Source organism: Corvus brachyrhynchos, unplaced genomic scaffold (genome assembly GCF_000691975.1).
Source record: "Corvus brachyrhynchos isolate BGI_N302 unplaced genomic scaffold, ASM69197v1 scaffold61, whole genome shotgun sequence".
NCBI lineage: Eukaryota > Metazoa > Chordata > Aves > Passeriformes > Corvidae > Corvus > Corvus brachyrhynchos.
The window spans coordinates 1,359,401-1,382,725 of record NW_008236478.1 but is presented as its reverse complement, the minus strand read 5'-3'; the positions used below and the strand labels follow the sequence as shown (position 1 = coordinate 1,382,725).

The 23,325-nt window shown below is 38.1% G+C and overlaps 1 protein-coding gene across 4 annotated transcripts in view; it reads right to left on the bottom strand.

The window, feature by feature from the left end:
• Positions 1 to 18,054, bottom strand: part of GBF1 (golgi brefeldin A resistant guanine nucleotide exchange factor 1) — a 100,372-nt gene extending 82,318 nt beyond the window's left edge. For all 4 annotated transcript variants that reach the window (XM_017725932.1, XM_017725933.1, XM_017725934.1 and 1 more), the window contains exons 1-2: positions 17,949 to 18,054; positions 16,581 to 16,647 (exon numbers count right to left, since the gene is read on the bottom strand). In XM_017725932.1, the coding sequence (XP_017581421.1) occupies positions 16,581 to 16,647; positions 17,949 to 18,044 (163 nt within the window). In that variant the 5' untranslated portion in view covers positions 18,045 to 18,054. The remainder of the gene's footprint in view (positions 1 to 16,580; positions 16,648 to 17,948) is intronic.
• Between the last annotated feature and the right edge of the window lie 5,271 nt (positions 18,055 to 23,325).

The window sequence follows — 23,325 nt, the reverse complement described above, 5'->3', positions numbered from 1 at the left end:
TCCTGCAAGTCTTCCATACACACCACTCTTTGCCTGTGTGTACACAGGCAAATAAATCCCTAGGAATAATACAACTGGGACCTGAATCTGATCTCTGATATATTATTGCTCCAGAGTTCCATTCCAACCTTCACAAATGGCTTTTTTTTGTTCCAGATAACTAAATCAAAGCAGTCCTGATAAGCTTTCAAAGCAGGGAATGTGAGGAATGGTTTAATGAATGTTACAACTCAACCTATTACAGACTACAGAGCATTACAGAAGACAGGGGAGAAAAAAAAGCACATATGACACTCATGTCTGGAAGTCTCATAAATTCAAATCCAGAAGCACCTGCCTTTCTAAGTCCCTTTATATTGAGCCCAACAAAAACTCAGTGCTGACTGTGCAGAAGACCATAAAGAATGGGAAGTGAGAAGAACCGTGTCAGACAAATACAAAGGGTTTCCTATTGAAAAGTTACGTTAGTTCTAAGTTTGACACAGAAAGGGTTTACATGGGAACAGACTGAAAAAAAAAAAAGGCATGAACAGAAAGTAACAGGAAAAGAGAAAAAGGGAACAGGAGTCATGGAAGACAACGCTAAAAAAATTTTGGAAAAGCATGCTCTTTTTGCAAAGCAGCTTCTGTGGCATTTACAAGGGCCCTAAGTGCTGTTTATGCCCTACAAGAAACTCAGGCAGTTTCTTCACATATCAAACTTCAGCTATGCATGCATAAGGTGCACATGAAAGGTCTGTACGCTGGTCCCAAGTTCTGCCGTGTTTTCACTGCTTTTTCTATTTCTAAGCATTAAATGATTCTTCTCTTAGAACCAAAAATAAGGTTGCAGCACAAGTGTTTTACAACTGCTGGTTGTAGCTAATAAGGTTCTGTGCAGCTAAAGGTTGTGGGCTCAGACTGAAAGACTAAGTTAAGCTAATACTTCAGCCAATTTTCATGAAGTGAAATTTCAGCTCAGAACATACCAGACACTAAGGTATCACTTGAAAGAAATTATCAACTCGCCTCCCACATACTTACCACCTAAAAGGTGCTCTTGAGGACATCAAGAACAAAGCAACTATGCTCCCACTTAGATTCGATATACCTCCATGTTCCTGTTTACTCCTTTCATCATCTAATGATGTGCATTCTTGTCCCAGAATTAGTAGTTACAAGAGCAGAAAATTTTGAAGGCTTCCAATGAAACAACCATCTTCCTCATACAATCAAACAGCTGAGATTATGAGAACAGGTTAGCAACTCAGCATTTACTATCACAAAAAAGGTTTAAATACCATATACTTTAGTATTACCTGGACAGTTGCAACTGAACTGTAGAATGCAGAATAGTTATACTTACAGGGATTAAATGTTTCCTATTTCCATGACAACACCTAGCAACACAGCTAGATCATAGTTAAAAGTAATTCTACAGCAACCCTGAATAAATCACCATGCAGACACATCCAGAGCAAAGCCACTCTTATCATGGAACAGTGGTACCAGAAGGAATCCCTGCAGAAAAAAGCTCCAGTGGAAGAATTTTAAGTATTCTAGTCACTTTCCTCAAAACAGCAGGTCCAAAACCTTCTTGCATATACCTCCCAATACTACTCCGTATTTCTTGCACATAATACTTTGCAATTTCAAAGCCCTTTACAAATAATCACCTTGTGCTTTGGTCCTTCTAGATTTCTTTCAAATTTAAGTAACTGCAGTTCTTTTTAATATCACAGTCTGATTCTTTTAATACACTTTTAATGCACTGTAGACAATTTCAGCTTCTTGCCTTTGGTTCAGAGAAGAATTATGCCATTTTAAAACAAGATGTAAATGTCAGGGGAAGGAACAACAGATAATATATTCTGAACATAAATTATGCCTGATTTAATTTCTGCTGCTAGATACCTGATTAAAAAGTCTTTTGTTGTCACTCATATTGACAGCTGATGCAATAAAACAAACAACACTGTACTGGTACCCAACGATCACAGAGCACAGGTGCCTCTTGATGTGAAATTTCACCTGAAACATGAAGCTTAGCCCTTTCACTTTTATTCCAGGGTGAAACTGGCAAAGGAAAAATAAAATGGAATAAAGAACTAGATTAAAAGGGCACTGACGAACAGCATTGAAGAGAAAGAGAGACTTCTACAGGGTAGACTTCAAATCTCAATTGCTGGAATCCGGAACACTTGGAATAAGAGGCATGCATGCGGACAATAGCGCAACAATAAGTCAAACATTGATGATTTGTTTCTGCTTACAGAACTGTTCCAGCTGCTGAAATCTACATTGCAAAAGGCCTAGGCAAGCCAGGCGTGCTATGTAACATAACTAGTAAATGGTTACAAGTCTTGAGTTGGCACTATGAATGAGAAATGGCAAGGCTTTTTCCCTGCCTATGTCATGACATACAGTATTTGGACCTGGTACAATCAGAAGAAATAATGAATTTATCCTGGGGGCTTACAGATATTTTTGAAGAAAATTGTACATTGACAAAATTGTACATTGACAAAACAGTTAACTTAATCAAGGAGTTTTTACTCAAAAAACACAGAATCCCATCTCTTACCCTACTGCTTGTAACTACAGAAAGTTTTTGGACAACCTTTAGTCTGAATCAGTTGCATCCTCCAGCAAACTATTCATTTTTTCCTAAATGCCAAAGAAAATTCAATATTGGTTAAGCTCTTCAGACTTCTGAGGACAGAAATTTAAGTTTATTATATGGAAGTTTGTGAGACAGTTTTCAGAACAGACTTATTGCTCAGTGAAAATGTTAGCATTCATGTAACACTTTTTACAACTATAGTTATCTACCCCCAATGCCCTTGGACACAAATTCCCTGCCTCCACATTTGCGTGGTATGCTGTGCACCTGTTGGCTGCTCACCCCACCCCAGACACGGCCACATCACAGGGCACCAGACTGAGCTCACTATGGTGGGAAGCAACATAAACTCTCAGGAGTAACCTCTCGGGAAAGGCAACAGAATCAGTAACTAACCACACACAGCCACTGTGCACAAAATTGTTAGGGTTTCTATCTTCAATAAGTTCTTGAGCAAGTCGATGAATGAAACAGCCCACCGCACTAGGAAAATGCTGCATTTTCCAATCTGTAGTAATCTCCAACTTCCCTTGATAAAACTTAAAAGAATCTGTAATTTACTGTTACATTTGATACTGCCTGCCTCTGTTATGATTTTAATTGTCATTGCCCATGATTATGCCTTTCTCTGTAAAATACAGTCTATATTGATATGCCTGCATAGACTTCTCTAGGCCACCCGCTAACACAATTCATTCAATTTTCTCTGCAAACAGTATGATTTGTGTTGAGACTTTAACCATTATCACAATACTTCAAGAAGCTTTATGGCTTTGCCAATCAGCTTTTGCTGGAGGAAAGCCTTGTGACTGGCTTTTTCTATCCCTGCTCATTTACCTATATATTGACTGCCAACAAAGACAGGAATTTTAGAATATGGGCTTTCAACCCATTTTCAAGGAAGGGGTTGGTGGTTGTTTGCCTGGTTGTCTGGTTGCTTTCTGGAACCATGTGGCTTAGAAACAATTTTGCACCTAAGCAGAAGTCAGATTTCTTCAGTATAACCATGTCCTGAAACTCTGGGGGTTACTTTTCACTGTTTATGTCCCTGCCTCTAGACCAAAGTGTGTGCCACTACTATTTAAACACCATAGAAAATATTTGTATCGGTTCTCTATAGCTGTTTCTGCCAATTTTACCATTTCTGATAGCACTTCCACCATAAGAACATATGACAGCAGAACATGGCAAGTACATCAGAGCCTGCTGTTACCTCAGTTATGCTGAAAGAAATAGGTATGCCTCAGAAATATAGGAAATTGTTATTCAGGCAACAGACAGACAGCACTTCCTTTCCCAGAACAAACTGTCTCCTGCCCTGACAACCCATTCTTTTTTTTAACCAAATTTTGCCAGTAACATATTTCCAGATGCACTTGAGCCACATGTCCCTGTCAGTCAGACCAAGCACAGAGGAATCTGAGCTCCTAGAAATCACTAGATGTTAATCCATGCTTCCTCTCTTGCTTGCCTGTAGAGTTAAAGGAGACAAAATGTGTAAAGCATTATTCCCAGTTTATTTTGGAAGCAGGGACAAGAGGTGCTTCATTTGATACAGCTATTTACTTCAACTGCTTTCTTTATGGCTGACAGAGACACCTGAACAGTTAAAAACAATTTAAAATGTGAAACATGAAGTTAAAATTAACTGGCTGTTTCAACCAATTAACACTGGGTGTCTAGCAAGAAATTGTAAGACTCTCTTAAAAATTCTCGATGCTTAACAAGGAGCTTACTGCTCTAATCTGCCATGGGAGAGCCAATTACTCATCCAGAAAAAAAAAAAAATCTGTGCCATTTTTGCTGGAGAAAAGCAACACACATCAGTTCTAGATTGTGGATAGTTCAATTTAAGAATGTTGACCAGCTAAAATTAGTTGAGTTTTGGAGCAGTAAGAACAAGGTCTCATGAATGATCTGAGCTAAGCCACTTCACTATATTAACAGTTATATTCTTCCTATATTCTTCCATATACTTCTGATCCCATGCTATCTCCTCCTAACTACACAGCGAGGTTCTCTTATATTCGTAATTTTATAAAACACTTAACACGCAACTTCTGATAACTTTGCTCTTGTTGAATTTCTCCCTGAGATCCTTTGAGGAAAGGAACAAATAAACTCTCTTCCCACCTCCATGTTGCTAAAAGATGATCTTCACAGCTCCTGCATCAGTATTACTTTCATTTCAAAGTGCATTTTTTGAGATTATAGCAATGGGAGAAAAACAAACCAACCCACCCCATTCAAAAATATCCAACCGACCAAAAAAAACCCCAAAAAACCTAAAAAAATTACCCCAAAACCACAAATCCAACCCCACAACAAAACCAAGGGAAAAAGAAATCCACTAAAAAATCCACTTGAAAAATCACCACAAAACAACAAAGTAATTTCTCAGAATTTCATTAGCAAGAAGAGATTGTCATCACATTGGTGGCTAGTCAGTGGAACCAAGGTATTTCTCAGTTCTGGGTACCATGACTCTTCCAGAGACAGCAATGGGAGGTTAAACCATTGATGCAAGAGAAAGAAGTGAACAAAGGAGATGAAAGGGTTTAAAATGGTAAATATCCTTCCTTTGGCTCCCTCCGCCCCTTTTCTGGAAAGCACAGACAGGCAGTTTCAACTTTTCCACCCTTTACTTAACTGGCTTAACAGAGGGTCCTAACAGGGCACAAAGAAACTTTTTAAAATAAAAAGCAGAAGTTGAAATCAACTGTGGCCATATCAAAACTCATGGCCAGGCCAATTTTATTACTCAAGGTGGAATTAAAAACCCCTGTAGCCTTCTTTTAATAGCAGATTCACATAACAAGACCTCTTCAACTAGCTGGATGGAGGCAGATTCTTCAGAACAAAAGCACTTTTGACCCATTTTTCTCAAACAAACAAACAAGCAAACAAACACACACATCTAGGTTTGTACCCAAAAGCAGTACTATTTAAGGACAAGTACACCCTTTAGATCAGTCCAGATTAATTTCACTACAGCACTAAATCTTTAAAATTTTAAAATGTTTTTGCTAGAGAGATTGTTCCTGCTTCCTTGAACCCTGTAGTGTTTGCATGTTTTCTTGTACCCATTCCTTTTCAAATCTGCAACATTGGAACACTTTTCAAGCATCTGACTAACACATGATACAACAGGAGTGCAGACCAGCACAAGGAAGAAAAGGAGCACCTTAAAGGTGGAATTGAAAGATGTTAAAAAAAAATACTGGCCAGAGCTGAGTACGATCAAGTGAAATGTGGTCAAGATATGAACTGCATTACATGTAAGAGTCTATTAGCAGCCTCATACAGCTGCTCAAATTCAGGCATCTAATACAAGGATGTGAACAGCTGGTACCATCACCTGCTATTCCTGCAGAGTGAAAGGGAGTGTGTGACCTTCCGCTGGAGCACATGGGCCTCATGCATGTGAACAAGGACCAGTACAGGCTGCAAAACTCATAGCATTAAGAACGTACAAGAAGAAAAAACCTACAATTTAAAGGCAGCTGAATGAGAATGAACTGCCCTTTCAGATTTCTAACGGATTGTTAATAAAAGTGAAGGGAGAAACTGTTTGCAAAATTTAACCTGATGTTGTCTGTGACACAATGCTTAAAAGGTCAATAGTTACCAAATAACCATTAAGTTAAGCGTTCCAGGATGCCTGTGATGGTCTTCCTCCTCATTATTTAATAATACATTTCTTCAGCAATTTACTTTCTCTGAAATTTCTTTATTTTTTCCAACTCTTGAATTACCATTCAGGTACTGTTAAAGTCCTATTGCTTTCTACAATGTCTGAATATTTTTATTTCTTCCTCTCCTATGTTTCCAACACTCCTGGCAAAGCCTTTTCCCCAAGAAAGCGCTAGTTTTTTTATTTGCCAAACATGGATGTTTCTTCCCTTATTCTTCCCTTTCATTAAGAAACAGAAGCCTTCATGATGAAAGTGTTCAGACTCCTGTACCACACAAAGAAGATACATGATTTCAGAAAATTTTGTTGTTTAGAACTTAGCTCTTTGCCAAATCTAAATTAGTACTTCTGTTTCAACTGAAAAAGTCTCTTCCTGTTGACCATATTTTAACAGACTGGGAAATATTTGAGCACATATATATCCTGTATCTTAGTGTTCATCATCAACAATGCCACCAAAGTAAATATTCCCAGGACTGTGTTCTCCTCCTCCCTGTACCAGCCTGATCACATCTGAAGTGCTAACCTCATGCTGAGGCAGGATGTATTTAATAGAGGAAAGCACAGAAGTGAAATCTGACAGTGCTTGTTAGATTTTAAATCTGACTTAATATATTTGCACTTCAGATAGTCAAAACATTTTTTTTTTTCAGTAAAAGCTGAATATGTAAAGAAAACATGGTGTTTCTGAATGAAAAACACGAAAACCTCAGACTGAAGGGAAAACCAGCTAATGATGGCTCCTGGATGCTATCATGACAGTCATCTTCATTATTACGGAACTGTTACAGGCCACTATAAACTGTCTAATCCCACCCTGAAGAACATCCAAGTTGCTAAGTGCAGTTACTAAATATGCTTACATAAGCAACCATATTTTACCCCTGCCACTCATTTTATTTCTACAACAAAGCTCCTCCCATAGGCTATAGCCAGACCTAATAGACCATTCTCTTTCAATACACCATGGTCAAGGTAACAACCACATCTTTATTTATTTCAATGATTCCTCATATTTACAACTTGACCCTTGAATTATTTAGGCAGTTAATCAAGCTGTAAGCGGAATCTAATTCAACAGCCACTTTGCAGACTTTGTCACTGCATCAAGAAAAAATATAATTTCATGAAAAGTAACAGGGCACAAAGACACATCTGAACAAAAAAATTCCTCCCAGTATCAAGCTAAACATGATTAAAAGAGAAGAGCACTGTTTTGAAGTATCTCATCTCATTTAAGTAGCACGAGCTTTGAGAATTATTTACAGTCATGCAAGCACTCAGACTCCTGCACCAGCTTACACTTTCTGAAAAACTCTCTAAATTACACCTTCAATATGTCTAGGAGGAAGTTTCAGCTTACAGATACAAGGACAGAACTGGAAAACAGAACTTCTTAAGTGCTTGTATTAGGGTACAGATAGAGGCTCTAACAATCAAAGAACCCCCATCACTGGAGAATTTAACATATTCAGCTAAAAAGCGTTAATGAAGTACACCCCTTGAGTACTGCAATTGTGTAACTGCAATTACAGTGCAAAATACATTAGAGTAAGTTGTTTATCGATCTGTTCATTTTAACAGGATAGCTAAAGCCAGTTATCACCTCAAACTTTACTTCTATGGCATATATGTGCAAATTCTCATTAACATATTTTACTTTTTCATTTCTACTCACCTCACACTGGGCTGTTTTTGTCATAACATCTCACGTATTCTTCAACTGTCACAAAACTATACACCTGCTCTTTCTTTCACAACATGTTGAATACAACAGCGGTTTGAACTGACAAGTTTTAACGTCACAACTGCACCATGCAAAAAGCACAGACATATTAACTTCAGAAAGTTCAAGAGATGAGGATTCTATATCTATCCATGCCCTTCAACTAAAGAAGAAATATCCAACTATTAAGAGTTCTGCAAGAGCAGGGTGCTTTAACACTTCCAATAACATTTCCAAGTCACATGGATAGAGTACATCACACGGTACCAGTGCAGATCTATCCATTTTCTACAATGACCACTTGATAAATGTTCCTTCTCAAGATAGGGTTTTTTATCTCCTATAATTTTGTGAAGACATGTACTGATTCACCGTCCCTAAAACATTTACATACATTTAATTCATGATTTAGCTTTCCTCACTCTTTTAGCAAAACCACAGATTTCCATTCACTCACAAAGTTCTTCCCCAGAAAGTACCTGTTGATACCAACAAAAAATCACCCACGACACTTCCAGCTCTCACTTCAGAATCCATCATATCACAAAACCTCAGACCCTACCTTTAAGCCACTGTATTGCAGACTTTATACATCAAATTTTGGGGTTTTTTGTAGCTTTGAAAAGCACTGAAAAGCAAGTTAAAATCATGTCATCTAAAAGACAACCAGAGTTTTCCTAGGACTGTATGCACCAGTTTTATATCTCTCCTGGACATAACTGCTGTCTTGTATAATTTTCTAAATACAAATTACAAAAGCAAGACAACAGATCACAGAATATTCTGAGTCGGAAGGGACCCACAAGGATCATCAAGTCCAGCTCTTGAGTGAATGGCCCATATGGGGATTGAACCCACGACCTTGGTGCTATCAGCACCATGCTCTGACCAATACTGGAGCCAGTATCATCTTGACTGTCCAGCCAACATTTTTTTAAGAACTCACAGTGAGGAGGTCCATAACACATTGGAAGATTAATTCTTTTTCTGATTGCAAAGAAAACCCCCAAAACCAAGCACAAACAAAAAATAACCCTTCAGCAATAGTCTGTACTACAACATTCAGTTAACAAGCTACAGTTACCCTAAGAAGAAAAAGCACTTACAAGTTTACCTCAAATGGACAAGCCACCAAGTACATATCCCCTCACTATTAACATTCCCTAACCAATCAATCTGCTATTTTAATAACAATGTTCTCCATTAGTCTGCTACTTTTACACTTACGTTTTAATCCCTGCCATTCTACCTCTTTTCTTACTGGCTTTTTTATTCCACACTAATTATTGAGAGAAGTAGCATTTTACCACAAATCACTGCACTATTCCCGAAGAAAAGGACATTTTGCCCAATTGTATCTTCTTTCAAACCTCTCCTTCAAACTCACATCTTGGTATAAACCATATTAGGGATCAGCCAACAACAGCCTGTTTGAATGACAAATGGAGGTAAACATTAAGAAAAACCCTCAAGTGTTTAACAACTTTGTATACATAATGATTTCTCTCTGTTGCTACCCTCTTAAGCTACAGACTCTTTGAGATAAGGAATACTTCAGTATGCTTCTTGTGTATGCATAATCAACACTTCTTGGCAGTCTTATTACGTGTTATGCAACTATATAAATATGCACCTGCACTTTCTGACACAGGCTATTGCTTCTTTGAAGTAAATCACCTCTGTGACAACATTTTTAACAGGTCAGATGGCAACTATTGAGTGAGGGGAGAAGACCAGTAAAAGAAGGAAGATGACAGAACAGAAGAGCTGTATACTTAGCAAACTGCTAGTAGAATTAAGCAATTTCATGTATACTCCTCCTTCCACATAGTTTTTACTATAATGCAAATAACCTTAAGGTCTCTTAATCAGGCACAATTCCTTTTCACTACTCTTGACAAAAACAAAAACATCACCATCAAAAAAACTCACTACAAAATCTCAATGCCTGACTTAAGAGGAACCTTAGCTTCTATGGAGCATCTGGTACTGCCAGTCCACCAAATCAAACTGCAATTTATTGCCCCCTAATGTACATCCATTAAGCCATTTCCTTTATGGCTCCACTTCACACAGAAGCAGTAACTGAAGGAAATAATGGAGTGCCCAACAAGTGGGAAAGTAATTGCTCAACAAGTGTGGAACAAGAGAGAGTCAGTTGCACATCATGCACATGTGGCAGCTCTTCAGAGCCCAGCCCCACAGTGGTAACAGAAGGCTGGTGTTACAGAACAAGCCTACTGTGGGAACTCTTCCAAGCAACAGCCAGGAGTGCTTGTCCATCTAAATCCTTGGGTCCTTAAGGATTAAGGGTCAGGAAATAATTCCTTCCAACAGCACCATCTCCTGCCTGTACCTGCCAGTCATTAGCCATGCATTGAAGGAAGACTTAAGCTCCAAGCTCTAGAGTTAAACTGCACTGAAAGAACTGTATTGAAACGATGCTTAAGTGGTATCACAAAGGTTGTGGGGCTGAACTGCAAAAGGGACTTTAGGAGACATGAAGAAATACCTAGTGTGAAGACCACCTTACTGGGTTGGTTCCATTTTTTTGCTCTAGATATTCTGAGATCCACTCCACTTCTTTCAATTTTATCCATTAAGTTCCTTACTACTCAGAAACAAAAACCAGAAGATTAACACAAGAGCTAAAAAGTTATCAAATTAAGGATTCTACACGACCACAGTTTATCCCTTTCTGTCTGTTCAGTACTCGTTACAAATATCTCAATTACAAGACTCTCCTTTGCAGGAGCTCTAATTTCATTCAGTAACCTGTGTTGAAGGGCTCAATGTACAATTCAACAGAATCAATTAGAGCTCAGAGTGACACCATCCATAACCGACTCCTCACACACTCTGCATAAATGCTGTCCTGCACACAACAGAAAAGCCTTGAAAAAGTTATGGTGCCTGTCTTGGTGCATCTGTAAATCATTCTTCATCAAGGACATTCCTCCTCCTCCTTCTTCCTTTATACAGAAAATAATTTAAATCTTAAGTGAAATTATGACAATTCTCATGTTCATTTCGGGTTTGAGAAGTTCCCATCCCAGTTGCAGTACAGCTACCATTTTTAGAGCACATCAGTGTCACTCTGGGAAAATCACTTAGAAAGTAAAGCACAAGGATAGCAAGCACTGGGAAAAGCCTGACTTCTTATTTCTCCAAGAAAACACCAAGAAAATCTATGCCAAAAATATCAATAGAGACATCTTCCCTGAGGAAGATTCAAGGACCTCAGCTATAAGACAGTTATTTGATTAATTTGATGCTACCATGAGATGAAAAAGATTAACCTCACTCAGAGTATTTGGAACTACCTGCAGCTTCAAAGCCAAAATACTGCATTGGTTTACATTCTCTGTGCAGTCGGGAGGATGTCTGCATTCATTTGGACTAGAAACTTGTTTTTAAAATGACAATTTTTACTGTATTGTCTGAACACAGTTGGCAGAAATGAAGTATGGGTTCAACCTGCAATCAAAGTATCAAATTTAAGTTGGCACCTTAATATTCATATTTCTTACAGTAAGAAAATTTGAAGAGAAATAAATTACCACTTCTGTACACAGCGTCAGGTCATTCAATATGGACTAAAATTGTATTGTCATCCACTAATTAGAGTGAGGCCAAGTTAAAGTTATGGAAGAAACCTTATTCTATCAGTTTCCTAACCTTTGTTATACCCTTTCCGTTCTTCTTTAAAAATTCATAGAGAATGCAACATAAGCTAAATGTTAGCCCGAATTGCTTGGTCTTCAAAAATACCAAGTTAACGTGTATGAATACCTGTTACTTTAAAAAAAAAAACAAAAAAAACCAACAACAACCTTTTATTTTTTTGAGTTATCACAAGAACAGACATGATCTATAAGATCAGTGAATGTTGTAGATCTTTTATAGGAACCAGATATGCAACAGAAAAAAAAAGCTTTAATTTTTTTCATGGCTGATCTAAATAACATTTCTATCCTTCAATGCAAACAATCTGAGAAATACCACAGTATACAGATCATCATATTTGTTATTTGCCAGTAAGTTCAGACACTTCTAGCAGAAACTCAAGACCCAAATAATAAAGAAAATACGGTATGGCTGTTACCTGCAAAGCAGTAAGCATCGCAGCACTTTACATATCACACATTCATATAGTCTAATTCCTACACTTCTTTATATAAAAACCCCAAACACAAATTTTTTCTGATTTCTTAACTTCAATGAACATACCATAGTCTATCCAACAGTACTCCAATAGCATTGAGAGGAGGCCACATATTTATATTTACTACCAATTTGCTGCTTCTTAAAACTACATCTTTCAGAAAAAGTTCAGATATTAATCCAAAATCAGGATAAAATTCCCGTATTGTTTTATACAACTGTCAGGTTTTCCACAAAAACTGAGTTTCCAGAGCTCAGACACAACAAAATGAGTGTGCAATCAAGTCTACATACCAGAAAACTGATGGCTACAGTAACAAGTATATTAAGTCAGTACACTGGGCAAAGGTTCTCTTACGGTTACAGTCATTTGACCTTTAGCCAGCTCTTAATGCCCCAGCCAACCCTCTAAAGATGGAGATTTGCAGCAGCTTCTTGTCTGAAATAAGCCATGAAAAGATTCTTCTGAACCCACTGTACAAGCATTCATTTAAAATGTCATGAATGTGCATGAAATCAGAGTGCTTCTAACAGCTTACTCTGCAGCTTCTGTTTAAATGCACCAACTCTGAACCACCAGAGGATAAAAGGACTCAAACCTTGCAGTCTGGCACTCATGGACCTAAAATATACACAAGCACCTCTTCACAGGTGTGTTTACCTAGTTTAAACCTTATTTAAATAGACTCTCGATGCACACACTTTCCACAAACACCTGCTTCTCCCATTGCAGTCATGACTTGTACAAGGCAGTTGTAGTCAGTCATTCCTGTCCTAAAGCCATCCTACACACCAGTAGGCAGCACTTCAGGCACAAAAATCCTGGTGACTGACTCATTCCCCTGGCCAGAGCAAAGCACAAATTCTGCAATGAGAAGAATAACTAGAGAAGTATCTGCTCTTACCTCTACATCATATCAGAATTCTGAAGATTTCAACAGCCAGAGAAGCATTTAAAGAAACCCAATCCTCATGAAATCATGGAAAAGCAGGTTTATAATTAATTCATATTTCCAGCTATTTGTGGTTATAAAACCTTTCTCTGCTGACCTAGAGAACATCCTAAGTTAGAACCACTCATGAAAGAGACAGTGCTCAGTTATCACTGGATGCTAAAAAGAAGCTTCCTTTTGCTGACCTAAATCCTTAACTGACAAAATGAACAAATATTTCAATGTCCAGACATATTTTTCAGGGTACTCAGCTCTCTTTAAAGAGCAGTCAAATGGAAGCTGCGGTGACAGTGGCCCTAGATCCAAACTTGTATCAATATAGGTTTTCATTAGTTTTAAAATAACCTTTGAAGATGTAGTTGTATTTCAATTTCGTATGCCTGGAAAAAGCTTGATAGTCATTGCTTCCATATGGTCATAACTCAGGACACTGTCTTCTGCTTTTTCTAAGCACTAGAAATACGCCATCAAACTTAAGCTTATTGCGCTCATCTTAGCATAGCAAGCATTCAGCTATTAAATTTATCTTGGATTAATTTACGCATCACCCAGGACAACAGAACCTCTATGTCTCCTTTCTGTTTTTCAGGCAACTACTGTCAATAATAACTAAAATACACACAGCCCACGAAAGTGTAAAAATGGCATCCAATAAATCAATTGACAGTGGATCAGAGCAGATATGCTGTTCATTTTTAAATTATTAAACCTTTTTTATAAATCTACATAAAACTGCCACAGAAATTAAGTTTCTCTATCAGAACCTTAAAGAGAAACTTTAAAATATAATTCAGGTTCAAGGCCCTTTGCTAGGTATGCTGAACTGTAGAAGTGAAGTTACTCTTACCACATCATGGGACTGTTTGTGCTGAGCAACACATCTTCTCTATATGCTTCCTCCAAGAGCACATGTAGATGTTACAACAGGATGGGATACCATACTTAGTTGCAGGCAAGCTTTCCAGTATGTAATTTAGTTACTCTTGAGGAGCAATACTTTGAAACAGGAATCGTTAGCTGCTGGGGGCATACAGTGCATCTTTATACCCTTGACCAGGGTATTTCAGCATCACAGTCATGACAGAGTTAATACCCACTAGCTCAGAGGAGAACAAAAGGTACTCCACTGCAACATGCCTAACATTTACATTGCCTCTCTTTGCTCATTAAACAGGTTTTGGTTAAATAATGAACAAACTGTATTACAGACTCCGATGAGAATTCCAAAATTATAAATCAACTGGTAAAGCCCAGAGGAGAATGAAGGGAGTGGGAGGGAAGGAAGGATAATATTGACTAATATAAAGGGCGCAGCTTGACAGTGGATATTCCTGCCACACCTGATCAAACATGCTCCATGGGGGAGGGGAAGGGAGGGAGAGAGCAAGAGGGGAGATGGGACAAGACAGCCTGAAATTTGCATCTGGAACAGATTAAAATGGGTTCTTGGGGGATTGAGAAAATACATAATATATATTACTATAAATGCAAAATTGTACTAAAAGCTAACTCAAATGTCAAAGATTACAGCTTGAATAAATTTAAATATAAAAGCAATGCGTTTCCATGAGCTAATGAAAGAGACATGAAAGGAAGGTCTAGTGAAAAAAAAAAAAATCACCAAAAAACCCCTCTGCTGGGGACTGGACTTTTGATTGCCTGGAAGATGATGCAGGAGACTCTGTATCATCCAAAGTATTGCCTGAGAACAAGTCCATGTCTAAAATGGAAAAAAGATGGAGCCCTGCAGTGATGTCCTATCTCAAGACACTAGTCAGTAAATAGCAGTCACTGAAGCTGAAATTACCTGTATAAAAGAATCCCATGTTGTCAAACCAACATGCTCTCATCCCCATATACAAGCAATTACTATCTCAGCAGGATTTAAGGGAGTCTCTGAATCTCTCAGTACGTTAAACTTTGCTTTCTCTAACATAAGCGGATAGTGAACTTGCATTTTTTCCCCCAACAAGTCAACAGCACATTGTATCTAGCTGCTCTAGATAAATGGCCAGTCCCTGACATTTACTTATACTGCATTTATTTGAGCATCCTGACATTCCCTGCTCTTGTTGATGAGAAGAGATATTTGCAATAATGGCAAAGAACTTCAGGAAGCTTATTTCAAAGAAAATTTTATCTCATAGAAGGGAGAAAAGGAAAATTTCCTCCCAAAACACCTCTGGTGACTGCACGCCTATCTTACAGAGGGTGAGTGAACTTACAAAAAATCCCACAAATCCAGACTGTCACGTAGTCCAGGTACAAGCATAACATCCAGAACAACGACACTATCCAGAAATCCAAGCTGTTCAGGAGTTCCCTAAGATGTCATGTTCTGACAGAAAAATCCTACTTACAACCACAGGAAGTTAACCTGGCAAAGAAAAGCAAAGCATTACATTTACAGGCAGACACAAAAGAGGAAGGAATAAGGGCTTAGAACTGGCACACGTCCTCAGCACCTCCTGTCATCACTTGGAAGCAGCACTACTGTACTTCTAAGGAACACACTTTTTACGAGATTCTAGACTCAGCACTGATGCAAGAATGAACATGCATCACAGTCAGAAATGCAAAAAGCCCATCTCAAACTAAGGCTGAGTGCAGCTCAGAGGATTCATTGTAATAAAGGGACCAGAAATAAAGTTTACGTCAATCAACAAGAGAAATCCTGGGAAGAACATGCAGAATGCCATATGGAGTTTAGGATTAGCTTCACCTCCAAACTCTCAACACATACTTGGGTTACACTTAAACAATCACTTCTGAAACTACAAAACCAGAAAATATTGGGGGAAGGGGAGAAAGATGGGTTGTGAGGAAAAAAAGTGGTCACAATACACACTACAGTCTTGTGTTCTACTTCTGTTACCAATATAGATTTCCAGTTTCTTTCAGTGCAGGTGATCACAAAGTCTTTCACTTAAAATCCAAGAGATCCAAATAGAAACAGAGGTCTGTGCTTTACTTATTACATGTTAACACATGATGAAAGCTAACAAACCAAAGAATGTGAGGAAAAAACAGAGGTAAAACCACTTTCTAAGCAGATTCTTTCCATCATTCACCGATCAGAAAGCATAAACAAAGCACAAAAAAGCAATACATGATAGTACACCAGATTTCAATATATTACTACAAGCTTCAGTATATCAAAGAAATATGCATGTTTATAAAAATAAGTGTGTGCACACACACAAATACAAATATACATACACACACTCACACATATATATCCATATAGACAGTGGCAGCAGTGGTACTTCTGTGCTAGTTTACATTGGTATTATTTGTCTAAAAGTATATGCATATTTCCTCTTCTCTCATTCTTCAATAAATGACTTCTGGATAATAAATAAGACAAATAAGTACACCTGTCCATTTATTTGCATATAACCTAGCAGGTGCACACACCCGCTGATTTCTGTAGAAGCTTACCTGTTATATTATTCAGCACTTCTTTTAGGTGGCTAAAGCTATGCAGCAGGGGATCCCTTTCTTCATCCTATAGGTTATATATAGGAAGTAAGTAATTAGTGAGGCAAACATATTCCTGAAGATAAATCTTAATAATGGGTCTGTTAAAGACCTCACCATCATATTCACAGAAGTACTGTGGTTTGAGTTTATCACTGTTAACATGTTTATACCATCAAACACAAGAGAAGCATTTTTATTTTCCGGACAGTGCTCCCCAATATCATACAGCTCAAATGTCAAACCATAGGTCCAAGACTGAGCATTCTGGTTTGGTTTTATTGTCCTTAGAAGTACTTCTGATTAGCCTTCTACTGTTCAATAAATTTCACTGCAGATCTAACTGATACCATATTGAAATGGCTCATCTGGATTTGCTATAATGTTAATCTATGCAGATTGTAATGGGAACAGAAATACAATGACATTTTATGCCATTAAAATAACTTGAAGAAAGAATCACAGTGCAATATTTATATGAATTAGCTGCATCCTTTAGCCTTAGCCTATCTTTATGATATTAAAATAAGGAGGAGCAGCAGTTTCTCCAAACTGAGTGCAGCCGCACCCAGAGCTCAGATAGAGAGGCCGTGAGCCCTAACGAAGAAATGCCTGTTAGAAAGAAAAAGGGCTCTGCCCTTTGACAAACTGAAACCACTTGTGCTGGATGACAGCCATCTGCTATTCATGCGACATTCCGAAGTGCACCACTGATACAGTGTGCCACATCCACACGTTTACACTGTGGCAGCCATAAACTCACCACAGCATGGTTAGACTTGGAAACACTGTATTTAGGGCTTTTACCAAAGCAGGTTGGAAAGTATTAACCGGTTTTAGTCAGGAATATAGATAGCAGCAACAAAACAGAGCTGAAAAGATACTATGTCATATAAAAATTTAAAAATACTCTATATATAATGATTTCCCCAATTTTTATTTCATGGCTTTCATGATGAAGACTGTCTTCTCTAAAAGAGTACAAAAGATACATAAAAACATTGTGCTAAATAAAATAACACCATATATTCAAATTCCCTCATATCCCAGGCAATAAAAGTCTAAATGAGATGATTCCCACGTGAAATACGTGGGGTTTTCATATTTACAGGATAAAAAGGTAGAAGACTTCCAGCTTTGTAGCCTTAAGTCACCGGCACATGAGAAGCCCAAAACAATGTAAGCAATGTAGAAAGTTATTCCAACTTTACTTTAAAAAGTACTATAACAAGTGCTAAAAACACTGACGTCCTTTTGCAAAGCCAAGTGGGTTCTGACAGAGGTGTTTCTACCTGCTGCTACAGATAGCAACAATTTAAGGTAACTTACCAGATGTGTGTGGGTGCTCCATCGGGCATTACGCTTTATGGCTCCCACCACTGCGTTGATTTCGCCTTGTATGATGTAAATGTTCTTATCCACCATCCTGACAATTCTGAAAATAAAGGTAATTCAAATTAATCTCTAGCCTCTCAGGGTAATTGTCTTCCTCAAATGAAATGAAGTTGACCCTAATGAAGGCAAGGCCTGCAGTGATGCAAGAAACTCTTTCAGATTTGTTTTGTGTGTGCACTAAATACAAGTTATTGCATGTAACAAATACAAGTATTTCATAAAAATGAAGACATTTTTCCATAGTGTGTTTTTAAAACCATGAGAGCAGACTGTTAGTTCTAACAGGATCTTTGTAATGCAAGAGAGCACTTTGCCAAGGCACATTCCTCATTTTTTTTTTCCAGTCTATGTAAGTTCACAGAAAGATAAAGTGTTGGGGTACCAGGACAGACATCCATGACAATGCAGTAACACCTGCATCTCCAGCACTTATGCAAATTCCTGCAGCCCTGCATGGAACACAAAGCTAACCCTGTACTCTCTTACATAAGATTCAGTGTGTTGAACAAACTGGACAGAGCAAACTTCTTTTGGGACTTAAAACATTGCCAAATAAAGTAATTTGTAACAGATGTTGATTTCACACTTGCCTCACAAAACAAAACTCTCAAGAAAGCAGGAAAGTAAAAAAGGCATAAGACCCCACAAAGAAATGAGCAAAACTCGAGACAAAACTGGATGGAATATGGGGAGAAAAAGAGAGAAAGCTAAAGGCAGACACTTACTCTCCTGTAGTCTGAGGTCTTTCAGGGAAAAAACTTAAACTGATGCAGCCAGAAAGAGGCAGAAAAGTGGGAAAGAAATTAAAAGCAAAAAATATTTGTAACAGTCTGAGAAAAAGAAATGAAGAGTGAACTACTATGGGAGTGTTCTCTTTATATTAGCTGTAGCCCAGATACAGTCAAGCATAAAGAAATAAGAATGAAGGGGAATGAACAGATACAATGTTTATAAATAATAAACAGGACTTATAAAGAGGCCAAACAGTCAGATGATAACATGTCTGTAAATGAGAAGAATTTATTGAAATGGTAGCCAAATAACGAGACTTCTTCAGAAGAATGAAAGGAAAATGAGGACTCCAGCTTGGAATCACAACAGGTCATCCATAGGGAAGCAAAAGATTGGAAACAGGTGAAACATTGATCATAACACTTCCAATCTGACAGGCTCATTTAAAGAACTCAGCTGGGAAGGGGAGGCAGGGGGTAATAAAATACAGAGAATATGACAAGGACTTTTGCCCACATAACAAAAGCAAAGCTGGAAGGAATAGTTTTGGTGGATTACCCAAGACCTCAGAAAGACCACCACAGAAATTTCAGAACATACATCCTGGATCTGTCAGGCTTCACATTAATTAACATCTGAATTATCAACAATGCTTCAAATACACAAATATCCCCTGAATGAGAGATTAGTTTGTTTCAGGACTCCATAAATAATGGAAAGCAAGTAAATTATTATAAGAATATACCTTATCAAAGGATAGCATCAGATCAGTTGCTTCATTTTTTCAGGTGTTTGCAATAGAACGAATAATCTTATGGCAAAATTGTTTATTTCATTAAATGAATTACACATAACGGTATTCCCAGGTGTAAGACAATAATTTAAGGGCAAAGAAAAAAGTATTTTGTAAGAACAGTCATGACAGACAAATAGTGCTTCCAAGGAATTTGCTTGTGCCCTGAAGAGCAAAGGTGTATATCCTTCCTTCACAGCAGTATATAACAGAACCACCAATACACTTCCTACTCATGTGGCTAATGCCTGAGAGATGTTCCCATCCTCAAGAGTAAATTATTCCATATATTATTCATATGATTGCATCGAAATGTCATTGATCACAATTTTTTCTATTTCACTTTATTGTCCTTGTTTTAGTAAAAGGCATGAATGGGAGACTTCTCCCTCATGTAAAATTCCTTGTTTATTTATTTTTTCTTTCAGTAATTCCATTATTTTCCATATTTCTAAATCAGCACTTTCAGGGTTCAAAACTCCGGTCCAGGGAAGTACTTCTGAGGAAATACTTTACACATTCATATTTGTCAAACCTAAGTTTTTCCCGTCTTCACTTTCCTCTCACACTGTTACAAAACAGTGTTGAACATGTAAACTGTGTAGCACCATTCCAGGCATTTAGCAAACTGACAAGGAAACATTATTTCAAAAAGCATGTAAATACCAGACACATGTATTACAAACCTTGCACACACATAGATACTCAATAGTTTTGACAGTATTTAAAGTGATGCCAAAGCTCAAATGCTCTTCTGCATACTACTGAATCTGCTTGTAGGACTCCTATTTCTTTTCCTCTATTTTTAACATAAAATAATTAAGATGAAAAAGTTTGTTAAACTCTCTTTCCTGAATGTAGAAGACTTAAAATGCCCAACTAACTGCAAGTAGCAAAATATGAAGAAAATAGACAAAAACCTCCAATATACACCTCTTCCTTTAAACCTGATCCTTTCAAGCAAGGGTGCAAAAGCTCCTTGTTACTTGGCAGGGCTCTCCTGATGTATTAAAACCCTGCAAAACTTGCGGGGGTATTTCATTGCTAACTGTCTGAGAAGACTCAATGAAAATGCACTCCCTTCCCCACTGCAGATTCCATTTAATATAACTTTATTCAAAAGTACAAAAATTCACTTTATGCATGCCAAGAAACTCTCTTGACCAATGCAACTGAAATAACCTATCATGCTGGGGATGCGAATTCACACTCAGACCTCTGAACATCAGACACACAGCTCACTTCCCCACCAACACTGGGTAGAGATGGAGGGAAATACTGCTTTATATTTAAGCTTGCAGCTACCTAAGCAATAGCATACACACATTCCAAAGTTAGCCACAAAGCCAAATTTCCTAACTTATGCAAAGGACCTTTGCAGCTTCATGTTGGAGAAGGAAGCAGAAAACAACTACAGAGTGAGCAGGAAAGATAGACAACTATTTTCGGAGAGATGCACCTTGTAAGATAAGCCCAAAGAACCATTCATCCCTGTAAAAATTTAAAAGTTTATTTCAAGTGATGGATGTAGCTTTAATAAACTCCAAACTTCCCGAAGGCTATCCCTTTTAAATTATTAGATTATTTCTGTATGTGTTCCTTCAACTGTATCATCACCACAAGCAACAACTGATCACAGTTTAGACTCAGTATAGATGTCCTGTATTAAAAGAAGCTTTAAGATAAAAATGAATGCTGCGAAGCAGCAGAGAAAAAACGTTACGCAACTGACCAGACCAGTACTGAATGATGAGCTGGGTTTACAAGAGCATGGTGGGAGTCAAGCAAAACCACTAGATGTTTGTTCAACTTAGAGAAAAAAAAAATATTAACATGAATTTGGGTTTACTGTTACAAAGGTATGGTCTGAAGAACGGGATATTGTAAAACTCTTGGTTGAACAGGTCAACAGAACTAATACCAAAGATCATTCAAAAATTTGAAACAACCTCCCTAGCAAAGGCATTGTTTCAATAACTCTTGACCTCAAATCAAGAATGCATGCCTTTCTTGCAAGCAATCTTTAATCAAACACAAAAAGATAGTGGACTTAATATAGAAACAAATAGATTCAGTTCTGTGGTCTTAAGTTAGGGAAAAGAAAAAAGAAAGGTACCTACTAAATTTCAAATGCTTTTTAGCTCCTTAACCCTTCAGTTAGTTGTATATAAACTCCTGTTTCTTTGTCAAGACGGATTCATACATCTGCTTAAAACTGCAGACTAGTCCTCAGATGTGCTCCTGCACAGAAGTTCAACACAGGCAGCACAGTGAAAATGACAGCTCCAAACCAAGGCAACAGGTTTGGAGGTGCCCAGGCCACCACGAGAAGAAGGGAGGCTGTTAACTTTCACAGCCTCACTGATAACAGCATTGGGAACACTAAGTGGGAAAAGGTCGATGCCTAATCATGTCATAAAAGAACAAAAGCTCACATTCATAACCTTCTCAAAACCTTCAACAGTGATCTATGGACAATAATTATCACTATTCTGAGACTTCTGAAATAGCATCACATGCAGAATCTTCATATAAAAACTTTGACAAGATTTACACCTACAAATATTATTTCACGCATGCACTGAACACTCCATTCATCAACCTCAGAACCAGTTACCCCTACACATCCCAATGCATAGGAACCCCAAATGATTCCTGAGTATTACCACAGGAAGTCTTGGGTATGGTTTTAGGAAACACTCCCTCTTCAGCAGCAAAATGTCTGCAATTCTTCTGGAAACAAGCAAGAGTTAGCATCAGAAGCAACAATGTCTGGCAGACTTCCATCTAGTCACTTCTTCCTATCATTAACTTTAGCCTTCAGCTATGGCAACTGATTTAAACCCAATGAAACTACTCCAGTAAACAGCAGTAATGAAAAACAACATAACCACAACATAGAAAGGTAATATTTCAAAGTAAGCTTCTGTTGACCTAAATTTTCACTGTTTATGATAATGCAGGAATAATCTACATAGCCTCTGACCTAGATTTGGGCACCAGAGTCCTGATACAATACACTGCTACCAAAACAGAACACACAACTACGAATCACAAACAACTCCTGACTATCTCACAGCCAGCTAGGTTTCCCAGAAGCCCAACTGGCAATGCAAAAGCTCCTTTTCTTCCTCCTAAACCTCACATGGAAGGTGCATGAACCTCTATAGGGAAATTTAACTTGCTCAGTTTTTTCAAGTAGCAACTGTTCTGCAAAAAGCACCACAGGCAGCAAAAGTTCAGAGAACTCAGGATGCTTCTCCAAAGGCTACCTCCAAATGCCTGGATGAATGTGATATAAAGGAATAATTCGTAAGTATGGAAAGGAATTGTGCAGTCCTGAGCATTTAATGCAATTCCAGGCATTTAAGAATGCCCTTTAAAAGATAAGCAGTGGCAACATGGTAGAGGTGGCACATCAGAAAGGAAGAAAGGGACAAACTTCTCTCCAAGCCTCCACATTCGGCTGCAACAGTGAGATAGGGCCTAGGAATCAAGAAAAGAAAGGCAAGTCGCATTTACCTGGCGAAACTGCATAGCAAAAATGAAACCTAAGGTTAATATGGTGAGGGGCATTTTCTTTCTTCCAGTTACTTCACACTGTTGTAACTATGAAACACGCCACCAGATGAACTCATAACATACACTCTAGGTGAGCTCTGAGCTTTCCCCTGCAACAGCCATGGAGCTGGCCATGTGCCAGGAAAAGCCTGTCTCCACCGATTTCAAGCAGCAAGCAGCCGTGGCGCACGGGGAGCGGATGCCTGTGCAGGTGCAGCGCCCACC